Raw genomic sequence first — 23,995 nt, 5'->3', positions numbered from 1 at the left:
CTTAGTTTCGAAGAGTTTATAAAAATATATTTTTAGGGGGGAGCACTCCAAACATGTAGGTACCTAACTAGAAGTGAAAAAAACATTTTCAAGTAAAATCAACGTATAGCACATCATTCGAAAAGTATATATAAAAATAACATTAAGGTGGTATGTGCATACTTTTGGAAAAAATCGCTCCGTAAGTCAAAAATATTGTATGAATCTTGAGTATTTTTAATAAACTTATTATCTTATCAAAACGACGTAAGTGCCGCGAAGATACGCCTTTTTGTCTGTACTTATGACTTTTTGTATTGCAAGTATTATGCGTGGTCCTAACGCACTTGACCAGTTTTCTTCTTAATTAATAATACATCATTAGTATCGTTACGTATCAATTAATCGTCCATTAGGCCTGCCTAGGGACAAAGGCACAACAACGTCTTCTGTCCATTAAGTACCTATCAGTACTTAATCTCCTTTTCATCTCTGAAAAATATATTTAAGCCCCAGAACGTGCTCAGAGGAGATCTTTTTTCGATCATAAAATACTTAAGACTGTTTCATTCACACTGCCTGATCATCATCATCATCATCATTTCAGCCTATACACGTCCCACTGCTGGGCACAGGCCTCCTCTCATGCGCGAGAGGGCTTGGGCTATAGTCCCCACGCTAGCCCAATGCGGATTGGGGACTTCACATACACCTTTGAATTTCTTCGCAGATGTATGCAGGTTTCCTCACGATGTTTTCCTTCACCGAAAAGCTAGTGGTAAATATCAAATGATATTTCGTACATAAGTTCCGAAAAACTCATTGGTACGAGCCAGGATTTGAACCCGCGACCTCCGGATTGAAAGTCGGACGTCATATCCACTCGGCCACCACCGCTCACTGCCTGATATTGTATCTAAATCAAAATTAAATTAGAAATTTATTTTCAATGTTTTTTAAGAATAAACATTTAATGATAGGTAAGTAGGTACCTACTTAAATACTTCCCGGGGCTGCACTGTACTCTAATTAATTTATCGTGAAGTATTATTAGTAATACAGTAAAATTATACATTTTGCGTTTGCGTCAAATCCGGTAGATCTGATTTTTTGCAGACTTGTTTATGATGTTGGCCCAATGAATAATCCAAGTTTGTGACCTCGAGCGCCGAACGCAACTTTGTCAAAAATCGAATAAACCGCAATTTTTTTTAGATTTGAGCCATTCTAACCCTAAAGTACTAGTTTTTGATAGTAACTTCCTAGGGCGTTTTTAAAGTAGACTAAATTTGCTACAAGAAGACTTTTGTCTCAGGCGATGCCGGTTGGCACAATTGTTTCTAAGGTCAATCAAAGCTGATTTGGCCCGGGTAGCCACAAGATCGTACCTTAAATCGTAAATTTTACAATAACACGTCATTTTTAATTACTCGTTAGCAATATCTTCCGATTCATGAAAGAAATTTCAGATTTTCGGGTAATTCTGTTTATACTACTGGCAACACAGGATAGCGCTGTGGACATTTGACAATTCGGATCTAGATAACTTCATGCCCTGACCGTCATCCTTGTCGAACGCGTGTTAATTGTTATTTCCTTCTCGCTCAGTGTCAGCAGTCGCAGTGTTTTCCAAACTTTTCACGTCGTAAGCTTGGTAATTAATGTGTAACTGTGAATTAGTTTTTTAAACGTTTGTCTTGTATAGATAAATAAAGTTTAATTTAATACATTAGATTTGTTTTATTTTACTATGTTTCTACATAAATAACTTAAAATTAATGCCGTTAAAATAATTTTCACCGTTGGTTAAAATTCTCCCACATTTCAAAGTTTGAGAACCTGTAAACAGCATGATGACGTAGGCGCGTGTCAGTTAGGTCATACGCGAATCTCGGAATGGAGTACCAGGCGGAGTATATTATTATACCACGGAAGTCACAAACTTGGATTATTCATGGGGCCAACATCATAAACAAAAAATCTGCAAAAAAATCAGAACTACCGGATTTGACGCAAAAGAGCCAGGTTACAAAATTCGACAACGTTACTGGATTATAGACAGTCATAGGGATGCCGATGTGTCGGAGTAAAACTGGGGTAGTCGGCCGTTCCCAATGATCTAAAAAATTCAGGGTACGCTGTGGGGCGTTCGGACGATCGGGCAAACATGTAGGGTGATAAAGGTTTAAAATATGTTCTCAATGAAACACAACGAATACGCGATATTTTGAGCCTTTGTTCTGTAATCTGTTCAGTGGGCGAAATGTGCGCAATATTTACGAGTCTGATACCCAGCGTTAGGCTGTAAAGTGATTTATCACCATTACAAGATAATTCTAAAACGCGGCGTTTGCGGCTAAATCCCTTTGTTTAGGCAGCCTCATTGGAATTATAATCGTTTATGTTTCAAAATTGGTCGAAACTGGAGTCAAAATATATAAAAAGATCCGAGATGAATACTCGTAGCACCGGCTATTTGTGTAGGTAACGGATAAAGTATTTTATAAAATGGGTCGGGTCGTGAGGGACAATATTTACAAATGCTTGGACGTGGGGCTGATACTATGTTACCTAAACTAGATACATAAAGGAAACTTTTATTCTGACACAAAACCTTTATTACACGACTGCCCCAAAAAAAGAGTGTATTGTTTTCAGCGTTCATGTTTGTATGTATCTATGTATGTGAGTTTCTTTATTCCACCTTAACTTCTGATAGCCTTAACCGATTTAGACGTATGATACATCATTAGAATCCTTACGTCATCCCGGGTGACATAGGCTATGTGACGTCATTATAAAAACAATATGGCGGACTTAATACGCCATATTACGCAACCTTTAGAAAAAAATATCGTGCAAACCTATCGAGTAGGGTATCAAAATGAAGGGCTATGTAAGCCGATTAATAATATATACGCAACATGTGGGTTTAAGTTTAAGTTTGAGAAAGTAAGAATTGACAAAATATGTTAAGAAAAGCTTATCTCATAAAACCAAATACTATTAGTGAATGGGACATTAAAAAGAAGGGGTTTGACCGCTGATCATAAAAAAATATAATTTTATTATATTAGGCACAGTATACAATTCATAGTTTTGAATACACGTTCTAAATTGCGCTCATGAAATCGAAAAGTTTAAAATATAACATCTATTTATTTTATTAATCGATACGATGCAGTCTCTCTAAGCTAACTCTGCAGCCTGCACGCGGTCCAAAGCCAGGTCCAAATCATAAAAAATATGGTTAGTTTAAAAAATGAAAAAAGTATAAAATAAAATAAATTACCTTTTAAATGGGAATATGTCAATACATCAAGGTCCCCGACTGCAATTGAAATAAAATACACAGGTACAGTCACTGAAAAATATCAATCATGTGACTGGGTAACTAACACAACTAAAAATTATTTTTGTCTTTTGAGTTCGCGTTTTCGCAGTCGTGTTTTTTAATTTTTAATTATTTTATTTCTGTTTTTGTAATGTATGTAACTATTTACTATTTAGAAAAAGACTAGGTAAAAGCCGGAGTGAATGGTTGTACAGAAAGTATATAAACAGATAAATAATGTTTCTATATACTGATGTGTTCACGCGGCTGGCTGGGCACTGGACAGCGATAAAGCAGCGTCCCCGCGGTCGCTCGGACGGCGAACCTCCCCGTGTCCCATCAAGTTATCTGCTTTACACACCTCGTTAACAGAAGCATATGTAGTAACTTAAAATTTTAGAGAGTTGACCATTACGTATAGCATAAATAAACGAGCCTACAAAAGAGTATGCCATTATTTTACAGTCTTCTTGAGCAGTTAAGCTTCAGTTTCACCAAAAATCGCTATAAGAGAGGAAATGAAAAATAAACAAATCACTATAGGTGTGCGTATATTTTTCCATAATCGCATCAACAAGTCCTTTTTAGGATTCCGTAGCCAAATAGCAAAAAACGGAACCCTTATGGATTCGTCATGTCTGTCTGTCTGTCTGTCTGTCTGTCTGTCCGTGTATGTCACAGCCACTTTTTTCCGAAACTATAAGAACTATACTGTTGAAACTTTTTAAGTATAGATGGTCAAGCAAATCATGTCAGTAGAAAAAGGCGCGAAATTCAAATTTTCTATGAGACGATATCCCTTCGCGCCTACATATTTCAAATTTGCCGCCTTTTTCTACTGACAAGATCTGCTTGACCAACTATAGATGTATTCTAATCTGTGAACCGCATTAAGATTTTCACACAAAAATAGTAAAAAAAAAACAATAAATTTTGGGGGTTCTCCATACTTAGAACTGAAACTCAAAAATATTTTTTTCATCAAACCCATACATGTGGATAGGTATCTATGGATAGGTCTTCAAAAATGATATTGAGGTTTCTAATATCGTTTTTGTCTAAACTGAATAGTTTGCGCGAGAGACACTTCCAAAATGGTAAAATGTGTCCCCCCCCCCCCCTGTAACTTCTAAAATAAGAGAATGATAAAACTAAAAAAAATATATGATGTACCATGTAAACTTCCACCGAAAATTGGTTTGAACGAGATCTATACTCTGTATCTTTAGGTATTTAAATAAATGTAAACAAACAAATTGTACATTTTCGGGTAGTTTTAACATTTATTGGTTAACCAACCAAATACAAAAGCGCCTGGATCTGTCATGATGAACGACCTGACTTTAACCTACATTATTTGATCATGTAATGTTTTCATCTACCCTCAACTGGCTTAAGGAGCCATTTGAGGGTAGATTTTGTTTACTTTTATTTAAATACCTAAAGATACAGAGTATAGTAAGTAGTTTTTTTTTAATACCTCATAAATCGTAAACCGCAATTTTATTATGTTACTTGCTGCTACGGAACCCTTCATGGGCGAGTCCGACTCGCACTTGGCCGCTTTTTTATTTCTTATAAACGCGACTACTCTAGTTAATTCTTCCTTCCTTCGAAATCTTTAAGAATCATACGAACCTAGACCTAGCCGCTGCCGTACAATCGATATTGATATTACGCTCTTGATTTAAAACGACATTCTGAATACAAAATAGAAGTTTTACATACTAAACTTGTACTCACTCTATTATCTTTGTATAACAATTTGTAGCAGTGAAACCAGACAAAGATTATGCTAATATATTCATGCTATGTTTTATGTAGGTACTTTAAGCATGTTGTTTTAAAATTATTGAATAGGGTTACGACCGTTGCTATTGAAATTGAAACGCATGTTTGTAAAACGCCTCTAATTTATAAGTAGCATTTTTATTTCGAGTTGTACTTACAATTTGGTAGATTTGCCTACTTAAATAAAAAATCACCAGGACGAGTTCAGTCCAATTTTCTTTTGAAGATCCAAAGGCACGCACGGTACGCTAATTCACAAAACGTAGGTACTCCAATTAAGCTACGGTCTTTTCCACGTTTCACAAATACAAACACGAGGAACGAATTGAAGACATTATTACATTTCACCCGCCATGCTCATATTGCTCATACGTTCTACGTAAAATTATCTCATAAGGTAAATATAGCTCCATAAACGCTAACCCGCACACAGGCCACATACTCGTACCTTGGAGCATTTAGTAACTGGAGACGCCTTGTCTGTCATTTTCTATACATAAAAGTCTGCTGATTTTTGCGGGGGAGGGGCACGTCAATTGTATGGCTATTTTGTACGTAACGTATAAACAGCCATATATGTCAGATAAACGTCAGTTCATACAAAAGTTTGCACAATTGTGCAATGTTTTCGGCAGGCTCTTAAAGGCGACTCCAGTTATTAAATGCTCTAAGACTCGTACCTACCCAGAAGCGGTACCTATCATGGTCACATTTTTATCACCTGTCATGTCATGCGTCACTTTCGCACTTACATATTTGTTAGAACGTGACAGGCATGGTGACAAATGATAAAGAGCCGACCATCTTAGCGCTACAGAATTATACGCCATCTCCTAAAATAATTTACTTAGGTTTATCATAATAATATATTCTTCGTATTTTACGAGCCTCTCACAACATTCATATCACGTCAAACACATAACCAAATACAAACACAGCACTCTTTTATTATTTTAAGAATCCTTGTCACAAATAAATCCTAACGAACATCAAAATTTAATGCAAATCTCGTTATGTGAAGTGGAGTTTTGAGTAAGTAATAAGTAATTTACATTTTAGATTAGAACCTTGGTGGCGGAAAATTAATTACACCGGCGTATAATAGGGCACCACTGTGTACCTAACACTGTACCTAACGTATCCCGAGCCATTCCATTTTTACCTACCTACTAAATAATTGCGTTAACGGGGAGAACGGATTATTTACATATATTACGTTACGGTATTAGAAGTTTGACATCTCATCCTCGCTAATATGATTTTGCTCATATGTAATAAGCAATCCTTACCGATCGCTTAGGCCTATAGGGTACCTACTTCTATATTTTCTCACTTAATATTGTTACCCTCTACAGAGTCTACAGGCGCATTTTAGACACTCAGCCCCTTGAAAATGGGTTTCAATGTATTCTGTCCGTTTTGCTAACATCAAGTAGGTACGCCATAGTAAATGTATGAACATGTTCTTAGAATATTAATTTAGTACTAATAATGACGTGTAAATACATGAGGGTGCAAGTGCACCATCCCACTAACCCGGGGTTAAGCGGTTTAACCGTCAACTCAGTGTCAAATTGTACTGGTAACCCGGGTAACTCCAGGTTTAACCGGTTAACCCCGGGTTAGTAGAATGGTGCAAGTGGGCCTTAATTGCTTACCTTCCTCTAATAATGACACTAGTAAATACTAGTGTCATTATTAAACAAAACCTATGAATATGTATTTTTAACCCCCGAAGCAAAAAGAGGGGGTTATATCAGTTATATGTTTGACGCCGATGTCTGTCTGTGGCATCGTATTGGATTTTATGACATACTAACCCCGGTTAACCCCGGGTTAGTAGAATGGTGCAAGTGGGCCTTAATTGCTTACCTTCCTCTAATAATGACACTAGTAAATACTAGTGTCATTATTAAACAAAACCTATGAATATGTATTTTTAACCCCCGAAGCAAAACGAGGGGGTTATATCAGTTATATGTTCGACGCCGATGTCTGTCTGTGGCATCGTATTGGATTTTATGGCATACTAACCCCGGTTAACCCCGGGTTAGTAGAATGGTGCAAGTGGGCCTTAATTGCTTACCTTCCTCTAATAATGACACTAGTAAATACTAGTGTCATTATTAAACAAAACCTATGAATATGTATTTTTAACCCCCGAAGCAAAACGAGGGGGTTATATCAGTTATATGTTTGACGCCGATGTCTGTCTGTGGCATCGTATTGGATTTTATGGCATACTAACCCCGGTTAACCCCGGGTTAGTAGAATGGTGCAAGTGGGCCTTAATTGCTTACCTTCCTCTAATAATGACACTAGTAAATACTAGTGTCATTATTAAACAAAACCTATGAATATGTATTTTTAACCCCCGAAGCAAAACGAGGGGGTTATATCAGTTATATGTTTGACGCCGATGTCTGTCTGTGGCATCGTATTGGATTTTATGGCATACTAGACGGGCCCGCAGCTCCGCTCGCGTAAATGAAATAAAGAGTTTGTCTTATGTTTAGTTAAATACCGACATTATTATGTATCCCTGCCAGGGTTTATAACTGTGATAAGGATTTCTTATTTGTCGAGTAGGTAGCCGTTATTTGGATAACTTAATTCGAAAATTTCTTATAACGTACGTAGGTATTTATTTAAAACTTGTTTTAACATAAAATTATTACTTATTGTTGTAAGCCTAGTTGCAAAAACGTTCATTAGATTACTTATTTTCCGCTTTAAGCCACGAATATGGACGACCACCACCCATAAATAAATCGCCTTTTCATACAAACGTAGGTAGTCCCCATTTCCCTTTCTGGATCTTAACATTACTACGGCTAAGGTGACGCAACGATCCAAAGGACTCACCTGGCGTCCGATACCAGATCACGTCATGTTTCTTGCGATCTTGCGATAGCTCTCGCCATCGGGCGTCTCCCATTTTGTTGTCCCAAGTACGCTCGTCTCCCATTCTATAACTTTGTATTTTTGGCTCATCTCGGCAGCCCTTTCCCTGGACGAATGACAATGTTTGCCGAGCCATGAAAATCAATCTGAATAATAAATAAATAAATAATAAATAAATATTAGGGGACATCTTACACAGATCAAACCTAGCCCCAAACTAAGCAAAGCTTGTACTATGGGTACTAGGCGACGATATACATACTTGTATAGATAAATACATACTTATATACATAGAAAACAACCATGACTCAGGAACAAATATTAGTGTTCATCACACAAATAAATGCCCTTACTGGGATTCGAACCCAGGACCATCGGCTTAGCAGACAGGGTCACTATCCACTAGACCAGACCGGTCGTCAAATAATAATAACTCATAAAGAAATTTAAAACAATAAAACACAAATTATTAACACGATAACCATACGATAATATTAATTTGATTGATATGTCATAAATGGCATAATTCACTCGTATGGGCTATGGACTAAGGTTGAGGTTGGCAGCACTTTTTATTTTACTTCGTGTAAAAAAACTCAGAAATACCTGTATACCAACATGACAAACATAATTTAGTTTACTTTAACTTACGGATTATTTGGTCTAATCTGTAGCACCGCCAAACGAAAGCAACCGAGAGTTCCCGAGAAATGGTCGAAGTCGTAAAATGAAGATTGTTATGAAAATTTGGTGTAGAAATACGCATCGAAAGCGATAGTTTTTATGTTCTAGTTTTATTCTCATATATAGATAATAGATTTAAACAGTTTTTTCATATCTCATGCTCTGAAAGTGGGTCGTTGTTGTTCTAAAAGGTGCGCAGAAAGTGATACGTTTATGCTCTAGCGCAGAAAAGTGGTGTACTCCTCTGCGTCCCCGTCCCACGAACAACTGGGTGGAAACAAAATGGAAAAATAGTGTCTTTATTTCCTCGCCTGGAACAATTGGTAATTGTTTAAATTTACTAATCCCACGTTGATCCTTTTTTTATAAAAATATGATGTAAGTAAATTGTTAAAAACAATTTATTCTTGATTTCTTTCGTTGAATTCTATTTACTCGATTTCATAAGACGGGAACCAAAAGGAATACACCAAAAATATTTTTTTAAACCTTACACTTGCGTAAATGAGCAAAGGCAGAATCTTATACAGCCACAGTTAAACGTTTGTACGATATTAAATTGGCTTTTAAAGTTATTTAGCACTATATTCATGAAAATAAAATAAAATACAAGATAAAAATTTCTTATATTATTAATTAAATTGTTATTTAATATTTAAAATACTTTTATTATGTTATTACGTGGTGCGGCGCACCAAGGTCGCGGTGCGGTCCGGTAGTCTGTTGCGGCTTTTAGAACGAAAAAGTATAAAATTAAAAAGTTAGAGGCAATCCCGCTGATTTTCATACTATAAATACTATAATGAACAAATCATTTTAAAATTACTGCAGTTTGTTAAAAAATGTGTGTTTTCGTAAATATTGCAATCTAAATGATTTTCGCTAGGGGTCTTCACACATGTAAAGTCTCCGATTGCAAGTAAGTCCTAAGGAAAAAATCATGGCCGTAGGTCTATTAGGTACTTCAATTACTGATTTTGCGAAATTGCCTTGTCTTGTTTGGTTTCCTCGCATTCGATATGAAAAGTAGAGTGTTTAACTCGGGTGAAAGGCACCATTTCCGTCTCGGACTATTGGCGCTCTCACTGCGTTCGAGCGCCAAACTACCTCGACAGAAATGGGTGCCTTTCAACCCTTGGTTAACAATCTACTATTTCACTTCTCATGCTCAAAAAGTGCACCTTTATGTCGTGCGTAGACGACATAAAATCGCATTTTATGCTCTAGAGCATAAAAGTAAAATTTTCTTCTAAGACTAAGGTAATCGGTCTCAACAGCCAAACAGTTAAAGCATATTGCACAATTTTACTGAGCAATAAAATTGTGTAGATGACAAAACTTGTTATATTATTTTATTTTTGCTACAATTTATTAGAAATCCGTATTTTCTGTCATTAAATTTATAGCTGGTCAAGCAAATCTTGACAGTAAAAAAAGGCGCGAAATTCAAATTTTCTATGGGACGAGATCCCTTCGCGTCTACATTTTTCAAATTTGCCGCCTTTTTCTACTGACAAGATCTGCTTGACCAAGTATAGTAAATCACATAAAATAGGAGTCAATTATCGTTCAAAAATGCTCCGAAATGTTTGACTTGGCAGAAAACCAAGCGTCTGAAACTCTGATCAGATGTTGAAAATTAAAAAAATAAAATAAAAAGTTAGTTGGCGGGAATTGTTTATGTATTATGTTCTTTCGCTTTACGACAATTTCGTGGTGTAAATTGCCGTGAAAAATATAATTTATTTTCTTCGCAATCGAAGTGAAAAGCAGAGTGTACAACAAGGGCATAAATGTCCATTTTTACCCTCGTCTACTATTTTGGTCTTTGCTTCGCTCAGACCAAAAAATTGCTCGGGTAAAAATGGGTCACTTTATGCCCTTGTTGTACAATCTACTATGTATTTCTTATCATACGTGCGTTGTATTCGAGATACGTGTCAAAAACTTTTTTAGAAATTTGTAAGGCGTAAGGCGCCATCTCTCTTCTTCGCTCGTTTTTTATCCCGTTCTGGTTTTTCCATTTTATATATATGATGATTATAGCGTAGGGAGTTTTTTAAATTTAAAATTTAATAGATATTATTGAAGAAATATAATTAAAACACTTACTTTGACTTGATCTTGTTCTCCCGCGTACTCGATGCTCTGAAATATGGTCCATGTGTAGCGTCTCCGTACTTCCATCCGCGCCAGGTACCGCCGGTACCACTGCTGTATTAAAATGGCCGCTTTCATAGCTAAAACAACAAATAAACTGCTCAAATAGAAGCTGTGAGAGCTGCTCGCGTATTGTGCACTCGAGTGAATTCGCAATATTGAATTTGAAAGTTAAATTTACTGAATTTTAGCGACGATAACATATAATGTATCACATAAAGGCTGACTCACATTAGGCCGAGCCGGAGCTTACGGCGCTTCGTTTTCTATGGAAAGCACCACGTGATCACCGATCAGCCGTCATATAAAGCGACATGTCGGACGCATCGGCTCGGATCGGACTCGGCCTGGTCTAACGTGAGTCGTCCTTAAGTCACATAACGCCGATCGTAAAATCACATGTAGGTACACGTACGAAGCATCCATAACTCAGGAACAAATATTTGTGATAAACATACAAATAAACGCCCTTACCAGGATTCGAACCCGGGACCTCCTGCTTCACAGGTAAGAGGGTACCTATACCTATTAGGGTCTTTACTATTCATCTCGACTAATGACGTTTTATTCCGACGGCTTCCTAGCTTAGTCGGTACGGATGGGCCTAACATATATTCATTTTCTTTAATTTCGCTTTTACTGAATTTAGACAAAAATGTCCTTATATGTTTTATAACGTTATTACAACAGCCAGTCTAGGAGCGCTTTTAAATAACCACATAAAGACAGATGTTTACAACGAACATACGTAGGTATTTTATACAACCTCTGCGTAATATAATAACCAAGCGGCTTATCCTCCTCCGCTACCTTCGATTCCCAAAAGTAAAAGCACCTAAAATATACATATTTATATTCACGCATTTATAACGTTGAAAGGATTTTTTACTGTAATGTAAGCGCGTTGCTAAGCTAAGCGTAATCCATCTGGTAGGTTGGTACGTGTTTGTAACAAATAACTGCCATGACAGGAAATTATATTATAATATGTTAACTTGTTTTGTTACTGTTAGGTGTGATCTATTGGCCATACACAAATTTTCAGACAGAGTCGGTGGGCAACGGTCTGCTCTGTGTGCAGTGAGCAAAATAGGTACAATATTAATTATGTGACTTCATTATCATGATTTAACAGACAGTCTAAACTAATTTACTAAGTTAAATACAGTTTTATTAATAAGAATTTATTTAATGCGTGATGTAATAAGCATAATAATAATACTTAAATTCGGTTCACCGCTTCTTCAAATAAGTACATAGATGAATAATAGCATAATCCTACTTTAAAGTAGGGTAAAGGATGACTTGCGCTAGACCGGGCCGTGCCCGGGCCGAAGCGTCCGACATGTCATTTTCTATGACGGCTGATAGGTGATGACGTGGTGTTTTTCCATAGAAAACGAAGCGCCGGAAGCTCCGGCCCGGCCCCGGCCCGGTCTAGAGTGAGTCATTCTTTATGCTTGGTTTGGTCTGTAGGGTTTGTAAAACGTCCAATACTTGCACGAGCTTGAAAGCAAGCTAAGAAACAAAGTTAAATACAACGGGCAAAAGAAACATGATATTTGTAAAGAAAAGTATTCGATGAGGGGAAATGCCATTGTTCTGAAACAGCTGTTTAGAAGAAAACATTTGCGCGTGCCGAAGAATTTATCCTTTTCAACATCCATTATGTTATTCGAATTTAACGAACAAGCGAGCGAAGCGAAGTTCTTACATTCAACTTGTAACATACTGCTGGCTGGGGGCACGTCTCGGCATTTCGGGTTTTATTTATAAGTTTGTTCTTCGATAACGTTAGTAAATTTGCTAATTTAGTTATTACAAGTACAATTAAATTAAGTAAATAAGAAACTAGTTAAGAAATAAAATCGGACCTATCTAACTTATCTAAGCTCTGTCAAATGACACTCTTCCGTAGTCCAAATGCGTTTGGCGTTATATTCACATTATAAAAACCCTAACTTAAGACGAAAAATAAATAAAGAGATAATTACTAATATAAATAATTAGGAAATTAGCGTTTAAGACTATAAGCGACTTAAGCTATGTATAGACATAGAAATAACGTTTTAGGCACGCGAAGAACAAATCTGCAATACTATCAAAATCGAAATACATCGATTGTACTTAGTTTATAATCCAGCTGCAACGTTAAAGCCGATTAACAAATAACCAATTACAAAATGCAATTGCTTGTTGACATTTTGGCGTATGCGAAGCTTTCGGCAAAGAATGTGATCAATTCGACCGTATTTTTTTGTGTGTTTTTTGTACTTCAGAACTCCGTCATTTATGAACCGATTTGGAAAATTATTTTCTTGTTGAAAAGTTTCCTCAATTCCTCATGGAACCCATCATCAGACATGAACCTTGACAAAAATGTTCCTCAAACACTTACTTGCTTAACAAACTTGACAATGAAGAATACAGTTAGATTTCTTCTTGGTCAAAGTTTCTCAAAACGAGATAAATGAAACGTAAGTAGAAGAAAATGTAAGGTAACGTCAATGTTTACTTACTTCTTTCAGCCTTCGTCATACTGACGTCATCCCTCTTCCAGAACTTCAAGAAAGGCACAAGAGCTCTCACGTTGCATTGTCCGTCGAGGAGCCTCCGTCCCAACTTCTTAGGGACTTCTTGTTCAATCTCGGAGCTGCGGCAGGAGGAAGAGTCGTCCCCTAAGGACCGGTTCCTCCTCCCCCCGCGGAAGCTCACGCACCCGCACCCCTCCGACAATGAGAACATCGTCGGGCTCTCGTCCTTCTTATATTTCTTATCTCTTCGTTTTCGGTTGCATCTCGGCGCTTTCTGGCGAGACTTGGGAATCTTGACCGATGTTTTAACGGTGTAGGTGAAGGCTTGCTGGCATGACCCAGTCGTGAAGACTGGATGAAATCTGCAAAGAAATGAGACAATATAAGTTTCAAAGAAAACGACGGGTTTACTAAGTCATAAAGTTTTTACATTTATGTAAAGACTTCCAGAAAGGGGAGATAGCTAATTTCACTCTGGCTTGCCTGGGTGAGGCCAAGGCCGTGCCTCCGATTTAATAGATTTCAAGATTTCCAAGTGATAATTTATGGCGTTTCCGGAGTGCCACTAACTAAGATGGACGAGGAGATATTGTAATCAAGAAAGTAGTTTAAAATTATGGTAGACTGTCATTTCCCATACACTAGAAATCTCGATTCTCCTTTCTGAATAGGTACCTAATTAGGTACGAAAAGTACATTAGGAATAATATTTGTTAACGTTTATAATTCATTTCTTTAGACTGCAAAATCTGCGAAAATAGGCGAAGAGTCACAGCTAAAGTCTGTTCTAATTATTTGTTATTAAAATAAATGTCTTTCCCATACACGGAACAATGGTATGTAATGTAAGTAATGGTATTTGGGAGGCATGTGCGGAGCCGAAGTCAATAGGTACATATTCCATTTCCTCAATTTAATGAAAAAGGGATGGGGCCGATGGGCTCAATCATAGGCTATGGGATAAAAAAACCTTACGTCCTATTCGTAGATTTTCTCCCACTCCTTGTGGTAGAATACTTACGAATTTATTACATTTCCCAATGAAATAAACACATCAAATAGTTGTATTAGGAATCCGAAATGTACCTATTTAAGAAAATTAACTTGAAGTTTTACAAGACGGTGCCAAGCGTGCAGATGAGCTGGGGTAAAACAAATCGAGCACCCATTGTAAAATAAAATTATTTAATAAATTGATTAAACTTCAACCTGCAGTATTTTATTCTCTTTGAACCTTTATCAACGCAATGATATCCTTAAAAAGGGAGATAACCATTTTCCATCTCTTTCTTTTAGGCATTTTTTTACTTCTGCATCCAGAATTAGATATCTTAACATAACTCGTAATTTTTACTAAGTAGCAACGGATTGCAGATTTCCTAGTATTAATTTATTTTTTATGAGGCTTTCGAAAGATGATAATAATTCCTATTTTATTGCAGGAAGGTACATGTGTCATACCATTTTTGAATCTGCATAACATGCACAATAGCTTGACGTTATTAGCTCATCATTTCGCTGTGAATTTAATTCAAGATTTTAATCAGTACTTTTTTGCATTTTACATTGTTTATCAATAAAATACCTATTCTGTTATCTTAGTTAACTATTCATGACGCCGTACACACAAAAAAATTAACTTCGAGACCTTTCCGAGTGCACACAGGCACTAACAATGTTAAAAACGGTCAAAATTCATGAAAACCCTTAATTTGGCAATAACTCGAAAACCGTGCCACTTTTACTGGGGTCATGTTAAGTTGGTTTGGGTCCTCTTAGCCTGGTCTACCTCCAGTGTCACTGTGACGTGTCACTTATGTGACACCCTGTACTTTTTTTTCATAAAATCATTCAGCAATTATCTTAGACTATATAGTAATTCTAAGGCAGTTGTCGACTCCACGACAAATATTTTACGTGTTGGAGTTAAATAAGTGTTCTGTGAACAAAGCTTTGTACGGAGCACTAAAATACAGTCATAAAAATAGACTTAAGTACCTGCAGGCGCAGCACGGTTCCATTTTTATCGCCTGTCACTATGCGCGTCTCTTTCGCACTTACATACTTGTTAGAACGTGACAGGCATGGTGATAAGCGATAAAAACGCGACCGTGCTACGCTGCCAGGGTAGCTATCATCAGTATCTTAGGCACAAAATACAAAGAATACATTTTGGAAATTCATTTAATGTATTTTACTTTTAATCTCTTTGAGCCCTGTTTGAACGCTGAGATGAGTTTAATCGTAAAGTACACTCGGCAATAAAAATGTGTATCAGTAAAACATTTTTTGGAAGAGTTATTATTGATCGAAAGTAAGTTACTCCGCGTTTCCTTCAATCCGATTCACTTTGTTCGAAACCACACTTTTGTCCCTTAACTTCTTAACTTTTAAAGTACCGTAAACCGGGGTTACTTTGATCAATTTTAGAGTTTGGCACCATTTTTTGACTTTCCTAATATAGGTAAAAATATGAAATAAAAATATAATAATCGGTTTTTTCTCTTCTTTCCGCCTGCCAAATAAAAAAAAATTAGGACTTATATTTTTTTCGGAAAAAAATAATAACAACGCGATCAAAGTTATATTGAGAATGGGGTTACTTTGAAACCACTATTTTTTTGCTGACAATCTAAAGTAGACCCGCTAAAAAGCCCATAAAAAATAAAAAAATAAAAATCGGTTAAGTACTTTTTAAGTTATTTATATTTTTAAGGTGTGGGGTTACTTTGATAACATACCAAATGATACAAATTGATAACTTTAAGCGCTTATTATATTATCTACTATAAATAACGTAGGATTATAACTTATTATCTCACTTAGCAACTGATTTTTGAATTGCAAGCTTTACGGTTTCAGTAAATTTGGTCTGTGCACCCGGGTTTTTGATATGTTGCCTTTATACTTATTGTGTAAAGTTGTATAAAAAAAATTGTATGCTTTCGATGCGGCACAAATAGATTTTGTGCCCGCCACTATGTGTGCGAGTGCATCATTGAGTTGTTCTTCTTGGTATTTTTTGTAGTCTCGTTACCCGATATTTTTTTTGTAATCTCTGGCATTGTTTTTATAAAAAAAAATGCATATTTAATAATAGTAGAATTAATTAATACCCTGGTGGTGGTGGGCTGGTGGCCTTACGCATGTATAATAAAACACCTAAAGCAAAGACGCAGGATGAAATATAGCCAATTTCCACCCAGAAAGTTAATTCCATACAATAGAAACGGGTAAAAGAATGCTTAAAATCAGATAAGCAGTTCCGGAGATCAACATTTACATACAAACTTATAATTCTACAACCTCTACCTCTTCCACTGATTCAAACGATACCTATTTATTATTGAAAAAGATACATAAAAAAATCATAAGTTGCCAAAATAATTCATGGTGTTACTTTAATATTTTGATCAATTTCACCACGTATAAGTGATCAAAGACACCCCGACCCATGGATTCCCCGGCTATGTGCTCATGTGTAGGTTGTTGAATACAGGTATTTTTTTATAAACTCACGAATAAACACTGATTAACCTAAGACACTATAAAATTACATGTATTTAATTATTGACACAAATACAGTTTAAGTTTTTCAAGCAATAAAACCAGGAAGAAATGCGTACCCGCCATTAATATTTTTTTTCAAGACGAAATAATAATATTACACTCGCGTCCGGTTACTGGGCGGTGAAGCAACTATCAGTGTTGCCAATAAAGAAAAAATAACTGCGAAGGTATTTTCCAACTCGTCAAAACAAGCACTTTAGTAGCGGAGGGAAGTCGTTATCAAAGTCGACCCGCAAATCAAAGTAACCCCGGTTTACGGTATTCCTAAAATGCAAAATAAACCAGACCAAAATCTTTATTCCTCAATCTTAAAACTTCTTCCTTTGAACACAAATTAAATTACTGAAGCGTAATTTTCTTTGTTTTTTATAGCTTGTAATGTAATAGCATTTTAGCTTTTTGTATTTGGAGCACTTGGCAATATGATATAGACGAAGACGGTCATAAGGCCTCTAGTCACTAGTCTATAATTAATTGTAAAAACTAGGCAACAATAGGTCGTCGTTGTTGTTCATTTTGAGCACCAAGTTTGACTAATAAAATGACTATTGTGTGTGGGTAGATATGACGCCGAAAATATGAATTTTGAAGTAAGACAGTTCAGATTTTAGGATAAATGGGATGAATTGTCCTATTTTGTAATTTCACGCAAATACTCTTTGGATAATAGGGGGAGGAAAAAGTTTAACTAAAAGTCTAAAGGGGCCCACAGATTACCAGTTCGCCGGACGATATCAGCCTGTCAGTTAATCGCAAAAGGTGACAGTTCCGAACAACTGACAGGCTGATATCGTCCGGCGAATTGGTAATCAGTGCACCCTTTAAGACGAAACAGGAGCTGAGTTTTAAATATTTTAGGTAAATATACCCGTCTCGCTAACGGAAGCGGCACCTAAAAGTAGTGCGATAAGGACCAGGCGAAAAATCCTGCGTAAAAATCTCAAAAATCGAGGTTTCGTATGTACTCCTCTGTTTCCTCCTCCAAAACATAACCAATCGTAACCAAATTTGGAAATCTAAATAATTATGAAATTATCTGTGTCGGACCGTTTTGCTTTTTTAGGGTTCCGTACCCAAAGGGTAAAACGGGACCCTATTACTAAGACTTCGCTGTCCGTCCGTCCGTCCGTCCGTCCGTCCGTCCGTCTGTCACCAGGCTGTATCTCACGAACCGTGATAGCTAGACAGTTGAAATTTTCACAGATGATGTATTTCTGTTGCCGCTATAACAACAAATACTAAAAACAGAATAAAATAAAGATTTAAATGGGGCTCCCATACAACAAACGTGATTTTTGACCAAAGTTAAGCAACGTCGGGAGTGGTCAGTACTTGGATGGGTGACCGTTTTTTTTTTGCTTTTTTTTTGTTTTTTTTTTTATATGGTACGGAACCCTTCGTGCGCGAGTCCGACTCGCACTTGCCCGAATTTTTGGCTAATTGATATCAGTTTTGAATGCCATGCCTCTCATTGCGGCATAGTCAATTAGGCCATTTTGGCCATTTTTGAAGGGCTCTAGCGCCTTAAAAAACAAAAATATCAAAAAAAAGCAAAACGGTCTGACACAGATATTGACAATATTAATCTGTGTTGAAAAAATCATTGCTCTAGCTTCAAAAACCACGGAGGAAAACGAGGAGTACGTTTGTATGGAGAAATGACCACTCCCGTTGGCTCTTAAGTCAAACAATTACGTCGAAGATGTTCCTACGTAGTTTAGTCGCTGAGAGATAATATAAAATCTAGGACTGTTTCCAGGGGTCAAAGGAGCCTATAATGAAATCAAATAAACGCCGTCAGACTTTATTACTGCGATAGTGCTTCCGTAACTTGAAAAGGGACGATTGAAAGCTAAGATAAGAATAGATAAGAATTGATAACATTTAGTTTATGAAATAAAGTCTAGTCTTGACTTCAATACCATAGTGTATGTGTGACTTTGCTTTGTCAAAACGAAAAATATTTCGTCATTATCGAGTTTTATGCATATGAATAAGTGGACTATAAATTTATAATCCTATTAGCTAAAATATTATTATTAGCTATAAGTCACGGTCTAATGTACAATATAAAAAAAAAACCGGGCAAGTGCGAGTCGGACTCGCGCACGAAGGGTTCCGTACCATAATGAAAAAAAAAACGGAAAAAAAATGCAAAAAAAAAACGGTCACCCATCCAAGTACTGACCACGCCCGACGTTGCTTAACTTTGGTCAAAAATCACGTTTGGGGTCATCCATTAATTACGTCACACGTTTAGGGGGAGGGAGGGGGTCAAGAAAATGTGACATATTGTGACATGGGGGAGGGGGGAGACACAAACTTTGTGACGTCACTTTAACTTCATCAGTAACCGATTTTTTTTTTAAATTATTTTATTCGCTGTACATTTAAATAACAAGTTTTTAAAACGATAATCGTTTTTATTCTTTTAATTTTCTTTCCTAAGCAGTTTTGGGATATAAAATTACTAATATTTATATCGTCAAAAATATTTTGATAAAATATTAATAATACTTAGGTACTTACTTAATTCGATTTGGCGATTTCGTAGAAAAAATGTGACGTCACACTAGGGGGGAGGGGTTTGCCAAATGTGACCAAATGTGACAAGGGGGGGGGAGGGGTCAAAAAACCTAGAAATTCGTGTGACGTAATTAATGGATGACCCCTTTGTTGTATGGGAGCCCCATTTAAATCTTTATTTTATTCTGTTTTTAGTATTTGTTGTTATAGCGGCAACAGAAATACATCATCTGTGAAAATTTCAACTGTCTAACTATCACGGTTCGTGAGATACAGCCTGGTGACAGACGGACGGATGGACGGACGGACGGACAGCGAAGTCTTAGTAATAGGGTCCCGTTTTACCTTTTGGGTACGGAACCCTAAAAAGAGCGAATGCATGGTCTTTCAAGTCAGAGGTAAAGACCTGCCACCTGTGCCGCCTATTCGCTTATATTTTATTTATTTAAACTTTATTGCACGACAACAAAATGTACAAATGGCGGACTTAATGCCTTGAGGCATTCTCTACCAGTCAACCATTGGGTCATACATAAAACTTGTACTTAGTGCAGGATTGTAGACAACGAGAAGAATTATGAATCACAAATCAGGTTATTCTAAACAATATTCTAATTATAGACCTACACATATAAAGTTAATAGCAATATAAACCTACATATATACAAACATGCATACATACATATATAAATAAATATGTTATATTATGTTATGTACCCAAGAATAAAAGTAAAATCATTAAATTAATGTTCCTACAACTAAGGCTGAAGTTAAAGTAACACTCTTTAGAGCTTTTTATACAACTTTTTACACGAGCAGCCTGTGGATCTCTTATACGCAGAAACAGTACAACGCCCTCTGTGTACAGTACAACAATGCCTTCAGGATGATGATGGGGCTGTCACGCTACTGCAGCGCATTGGGGATGTTTGCTGAAGCTAGGGTAGACTGTTTCTACACTTCTAAGCGGTGCACATCCCTGTCGCGTACGTAGGGTGCGGGACAGCTCTAACATTATCCTGAAGGCATTTGCGTCAAGGTTTGACTGTCAGTACATAAACCATTGCAATATGATACGTGTACTGACAGGCAAGTCAATATACTGTATGTAGAAATAGTCTGTGATGTACTGTATGTAGAAATAGTCTGTGATGTCCTGTATATAGGTACTAACCTTACTTGTAGGAACATTAATTTAATGATTTCATACTGCTACTAACACATATAATGTATTAATGTAATGTTATAATATAATTTAATTTTAATTTTACTTATTTTGATTTTATATGGACCTGGTCTGAAATAAAGAATATTCATTTAATTTCATTCATTAAACCTTAAAACTTGTCCAGCAGTGGGACACTCCTATAGGTAAACAAAACTTAAATTTAACGCTGTATTAAAATCCACAGATTTTACAAGCTTTTATTAAACTTGGCATGTTAGTATGTATGTAATTTGTTAGTGTGGGCCAAATCTTGGAAGCTAAATTTGACCCACTTCCCGATTTCCGATAAAGCCGACAAAGAGCTGATCTGATGATGGAAACATTAGGTGGCCATGTGAACTCTGTAATAAAACAACGCAAACCAATTGTGTTTGGGGTTAGAATTGTCTCGATCTCGATGAGTGCATATGGAAAGAAAAGTACAGTCAGCGATAAAAGCTTGTACCTACTAAAAATGCTATTTTTGCCAAAAACTGATTTGGATTTAAGTTACCTACTAAATATTTTATTACAATGCACTGCCTAACATCATCTAACGGTAGGTATTTTTCTTCGTACCTTGAATGATTGCCATCTGAAATAAACTGTATTTTAAGGTTTTATGCAGTCACACAAGTTTCCAAAGAACTTACAGATATAAGTTATTCTGTCTGTGGTCCCACCTAGCATCTATAAAAGCTGGGATCGAGTTCGGAGCATGATTTACAATTTCTACGTACCTACCTACTCTTCTTTTAGCATGAAGCAAAATGTTAAAATCGTTATAAAAATATTATTATCAAACTTTTATACGACTAGTCCATTTAGTGATAGTCGTTACTTACAATAGTTGTAATAAAAGCGGTAGTATCTTTTTATCTCCTGTTTTGGATAAAGTTATCACACAGAAAATGGTATAAAATTCTATATTTTTCAGACTACCATGAATGTATGAAATAAAGCTATGTAAACGGATTATATCGTGTCTAATTAATTTAAATACATCCCGACGTTTCGAACCCTTTACAGCTTTCCTGGTCAACGAGAGACCGATGAAAATATATTCACATCCGTCAAAATTACAATATGCAAAACTACCCACAAATAACTACCCACTACCTACAACTATACAAAAATAATGAACAAAATCTATAAATTTTAAGTTCTTAGAATCCTTCAATTTTTAGGATTGTGGCAATCTACAACGTGGATATCGTTTTCTAGGTTCTTTAGGATGCGGATTTCGTAAATTATGACATTTATGACATTCATTGACTCGCGGTTCTTAGTTCGCCGGGACCGCTAGTAGTTAATAATTAGAGGTCACAAAAGGGCTGTCAACTAGGTATTGTAATTACTTTATCAGGAATTAGGTTTTTTTCATCTAGTATACTAGGATTTGCAATGTCGATAAAGAAAGATATACATTTCCATGTAAAACTGTAGGTAAACTAAGTGGTGTAAGACTAACATAGTTTATTTTGCTCGGGGCAAGGCAAACAGTATGAGGATTCCATGCAAGTGATACTCTTACCCCACCTTACCTACCTATTTGTACCTATTTGTTACTTGAAAAGTGACAAGTTAATACCTACTACCTACTCACTTCTAGCCTTCTTTGGATTGGCAGTCAACTTTTATTTCCCTGTTCTGTAATATTCCCTTTATTGCCCATATCACTGTTTGATTATTCCGGTCATGCGCCGGCATTTCTTGTCGACATGTTGCTATTACGAAAAGGGAATTCCCGGGTCACAAGGTAAGCCGTCGTCTGACATAAAATACACGTAACTTTAAAGGAAAGGTCAAGTGCGACTGAACGTCGCACTAGAAAGGTTTCGTATTAGCATTCTCTTCTAAATATAGTTCATTTAATATACATAATAGACAAGGGTGCAGTTCAAAATGTGAGGCCATCGTTCGCTAAGCGGTACAGGTCAATGCACAAGAGTTGACACGAATTCTGGGGTATTTTGTAATACTTCCTTGGAACTCTGGATGCATTAATGAGTTAAAATTCGACCGAGAGTAGGTACATATTCTTTGAGAAAAGTATAAATCAGCGTCCTCGTAATTTTACATTTTTATTAATTAGGAACAATTTTAAAAGTCAAGAAAACTCTATAAAACCATAAATAATACGTAAGTATATCACTTTGGGGTAAGTAAGTAAATATTGTTTTTTGTGTACCATACAGTTAAAAATACACAGAAAATGAATACAGTTAAAAGCTAGGTAACAACAGGCGGTCTTATTGCTAAGAAGCGATCTCTTCCAGACAACCTTTGTGGTTTACTGACGCGTTTTTTGGCTGCGAGCTGCGTCAATGTTATTTGTCATATCAACATGAATATTTAGATAAATCCGGGCATGTGTGTTCCTGGTAAGAATTTGAGTAATAGTAGCGTATGCAATGATTTTGGTATATATACCTACTGTACCCACACAGCGCGGGTGGTCTTTGTAGGTAGGTACGCGGGATTCGGAATGATTATGAGGGCTTTTAGTTTCGGAACCGTAAAGAGCCCCATCTGCCGCAGACAGGTCACTTAGGCAACTCATATACGCAACTTCAAGTCGAGGAACATAACGGTCGGTCTTTTACCACACAATAACATACTACGTCTGACCCTCCGTTAAGTACGGCGCAAAACGAACAAAGTGAAACAACTTGCAATAACAGCGCTCCTTTCAGTAATAAAAATAACATTAAAAAGGCGTTCAAAGCATTGAGGACACTAAAAACCAGGCTAGAATGGAACGGCGTATAACATAAACTTTTATACTCTCAGTGTTGTTCAGTAAATGCTTACGACAGACATCCAATCATAAATAGAAGCTCGTCAAAACTCGTGCAAAGGCAAAGGGTACACGTGTTATGGCAAACTTCGACATACGAAGTACCTACTAAACATTGTGTACGTTTGGAGTACGTTGAACAATCGAGACGAAACTTCTTGTAAATTCTAAGTATTCGTATTTGTTTTGACGTGGCACGTGACTATAATAGACATTAATCAGACGGCTGTCCAAAATGCCAGCTTAATTGTGCCAATGTTTATGTGCTCGAAAAATCTCGTATCTCACAGTGCTACTCAAAGTTGAAAGGCAGTAACTCTGTATGCATCCTAATACATAGATACCACATTTTTCTTTATATTGACAGAAAGCGATACGAGTTTTTTTCAAAGTAGTGCCGAAATGTGGCTTTCGATCACAGAAGGATAAGTTATGATTGAAGTGCAATAAGGACGTTTCCATCTGACATTCCAACAGAAATTCTGATAGAAACGTGTATTGCAGAT

At 36.5% G+C, this 23,995-nt stretch overlaps 1 protein-coding gene across 4 annotated transcripts in view; it reads right to left on the bottom strand.

The window, feature by feature from the left end:
- LOC134806494 (serine/threonine-protein phosphatase rdgC) overlaps nt 1–23,995 on the bottom strand; it is a 128,790-nt gene that overhangs the window by 60,681 nt on the left and 44,114 nt on the right. For all 4 annotated transcript variants that reach the window (XM_063779769.1, XM_063779767.1, XM_063779768.1 and 1 more), the window contains exons 2-3: nt 13,372–13,748; nt 10,805–10,932 (exon numbers count right to left, since the gene is read on the bottom strand). In XM_063779769.1, coding sequence (XP_063635839.1) covers nt 10,805–10,932; nt 13,372–13,597 — 354 coding nt within the window. In that variant the 5' untranslated portion in view covers nt 13,598–13,748. The remainder of the gene's footprint in view (nt 1–10,804; nt 10,933–13,371; nt 13,749–23,995) is intronic.

This window comes from Cydia splendana, chromosome 3 (assembly GCF_910591565.1).
Source record: "Cydia splendana chromosome 3, ilCydSple1.2, whole genome shotgun sequence".
Taxonomy (NCBI): domain Eukaryota; kingdom Metazoa; phylum Arthropoda; class Insecta; order Lepidoptera; family Tortricidae; genus Cydia; species Cydia splendana.
This window is presented reverse-complemented; position numbering and strand designations above follow the sequence as displayed.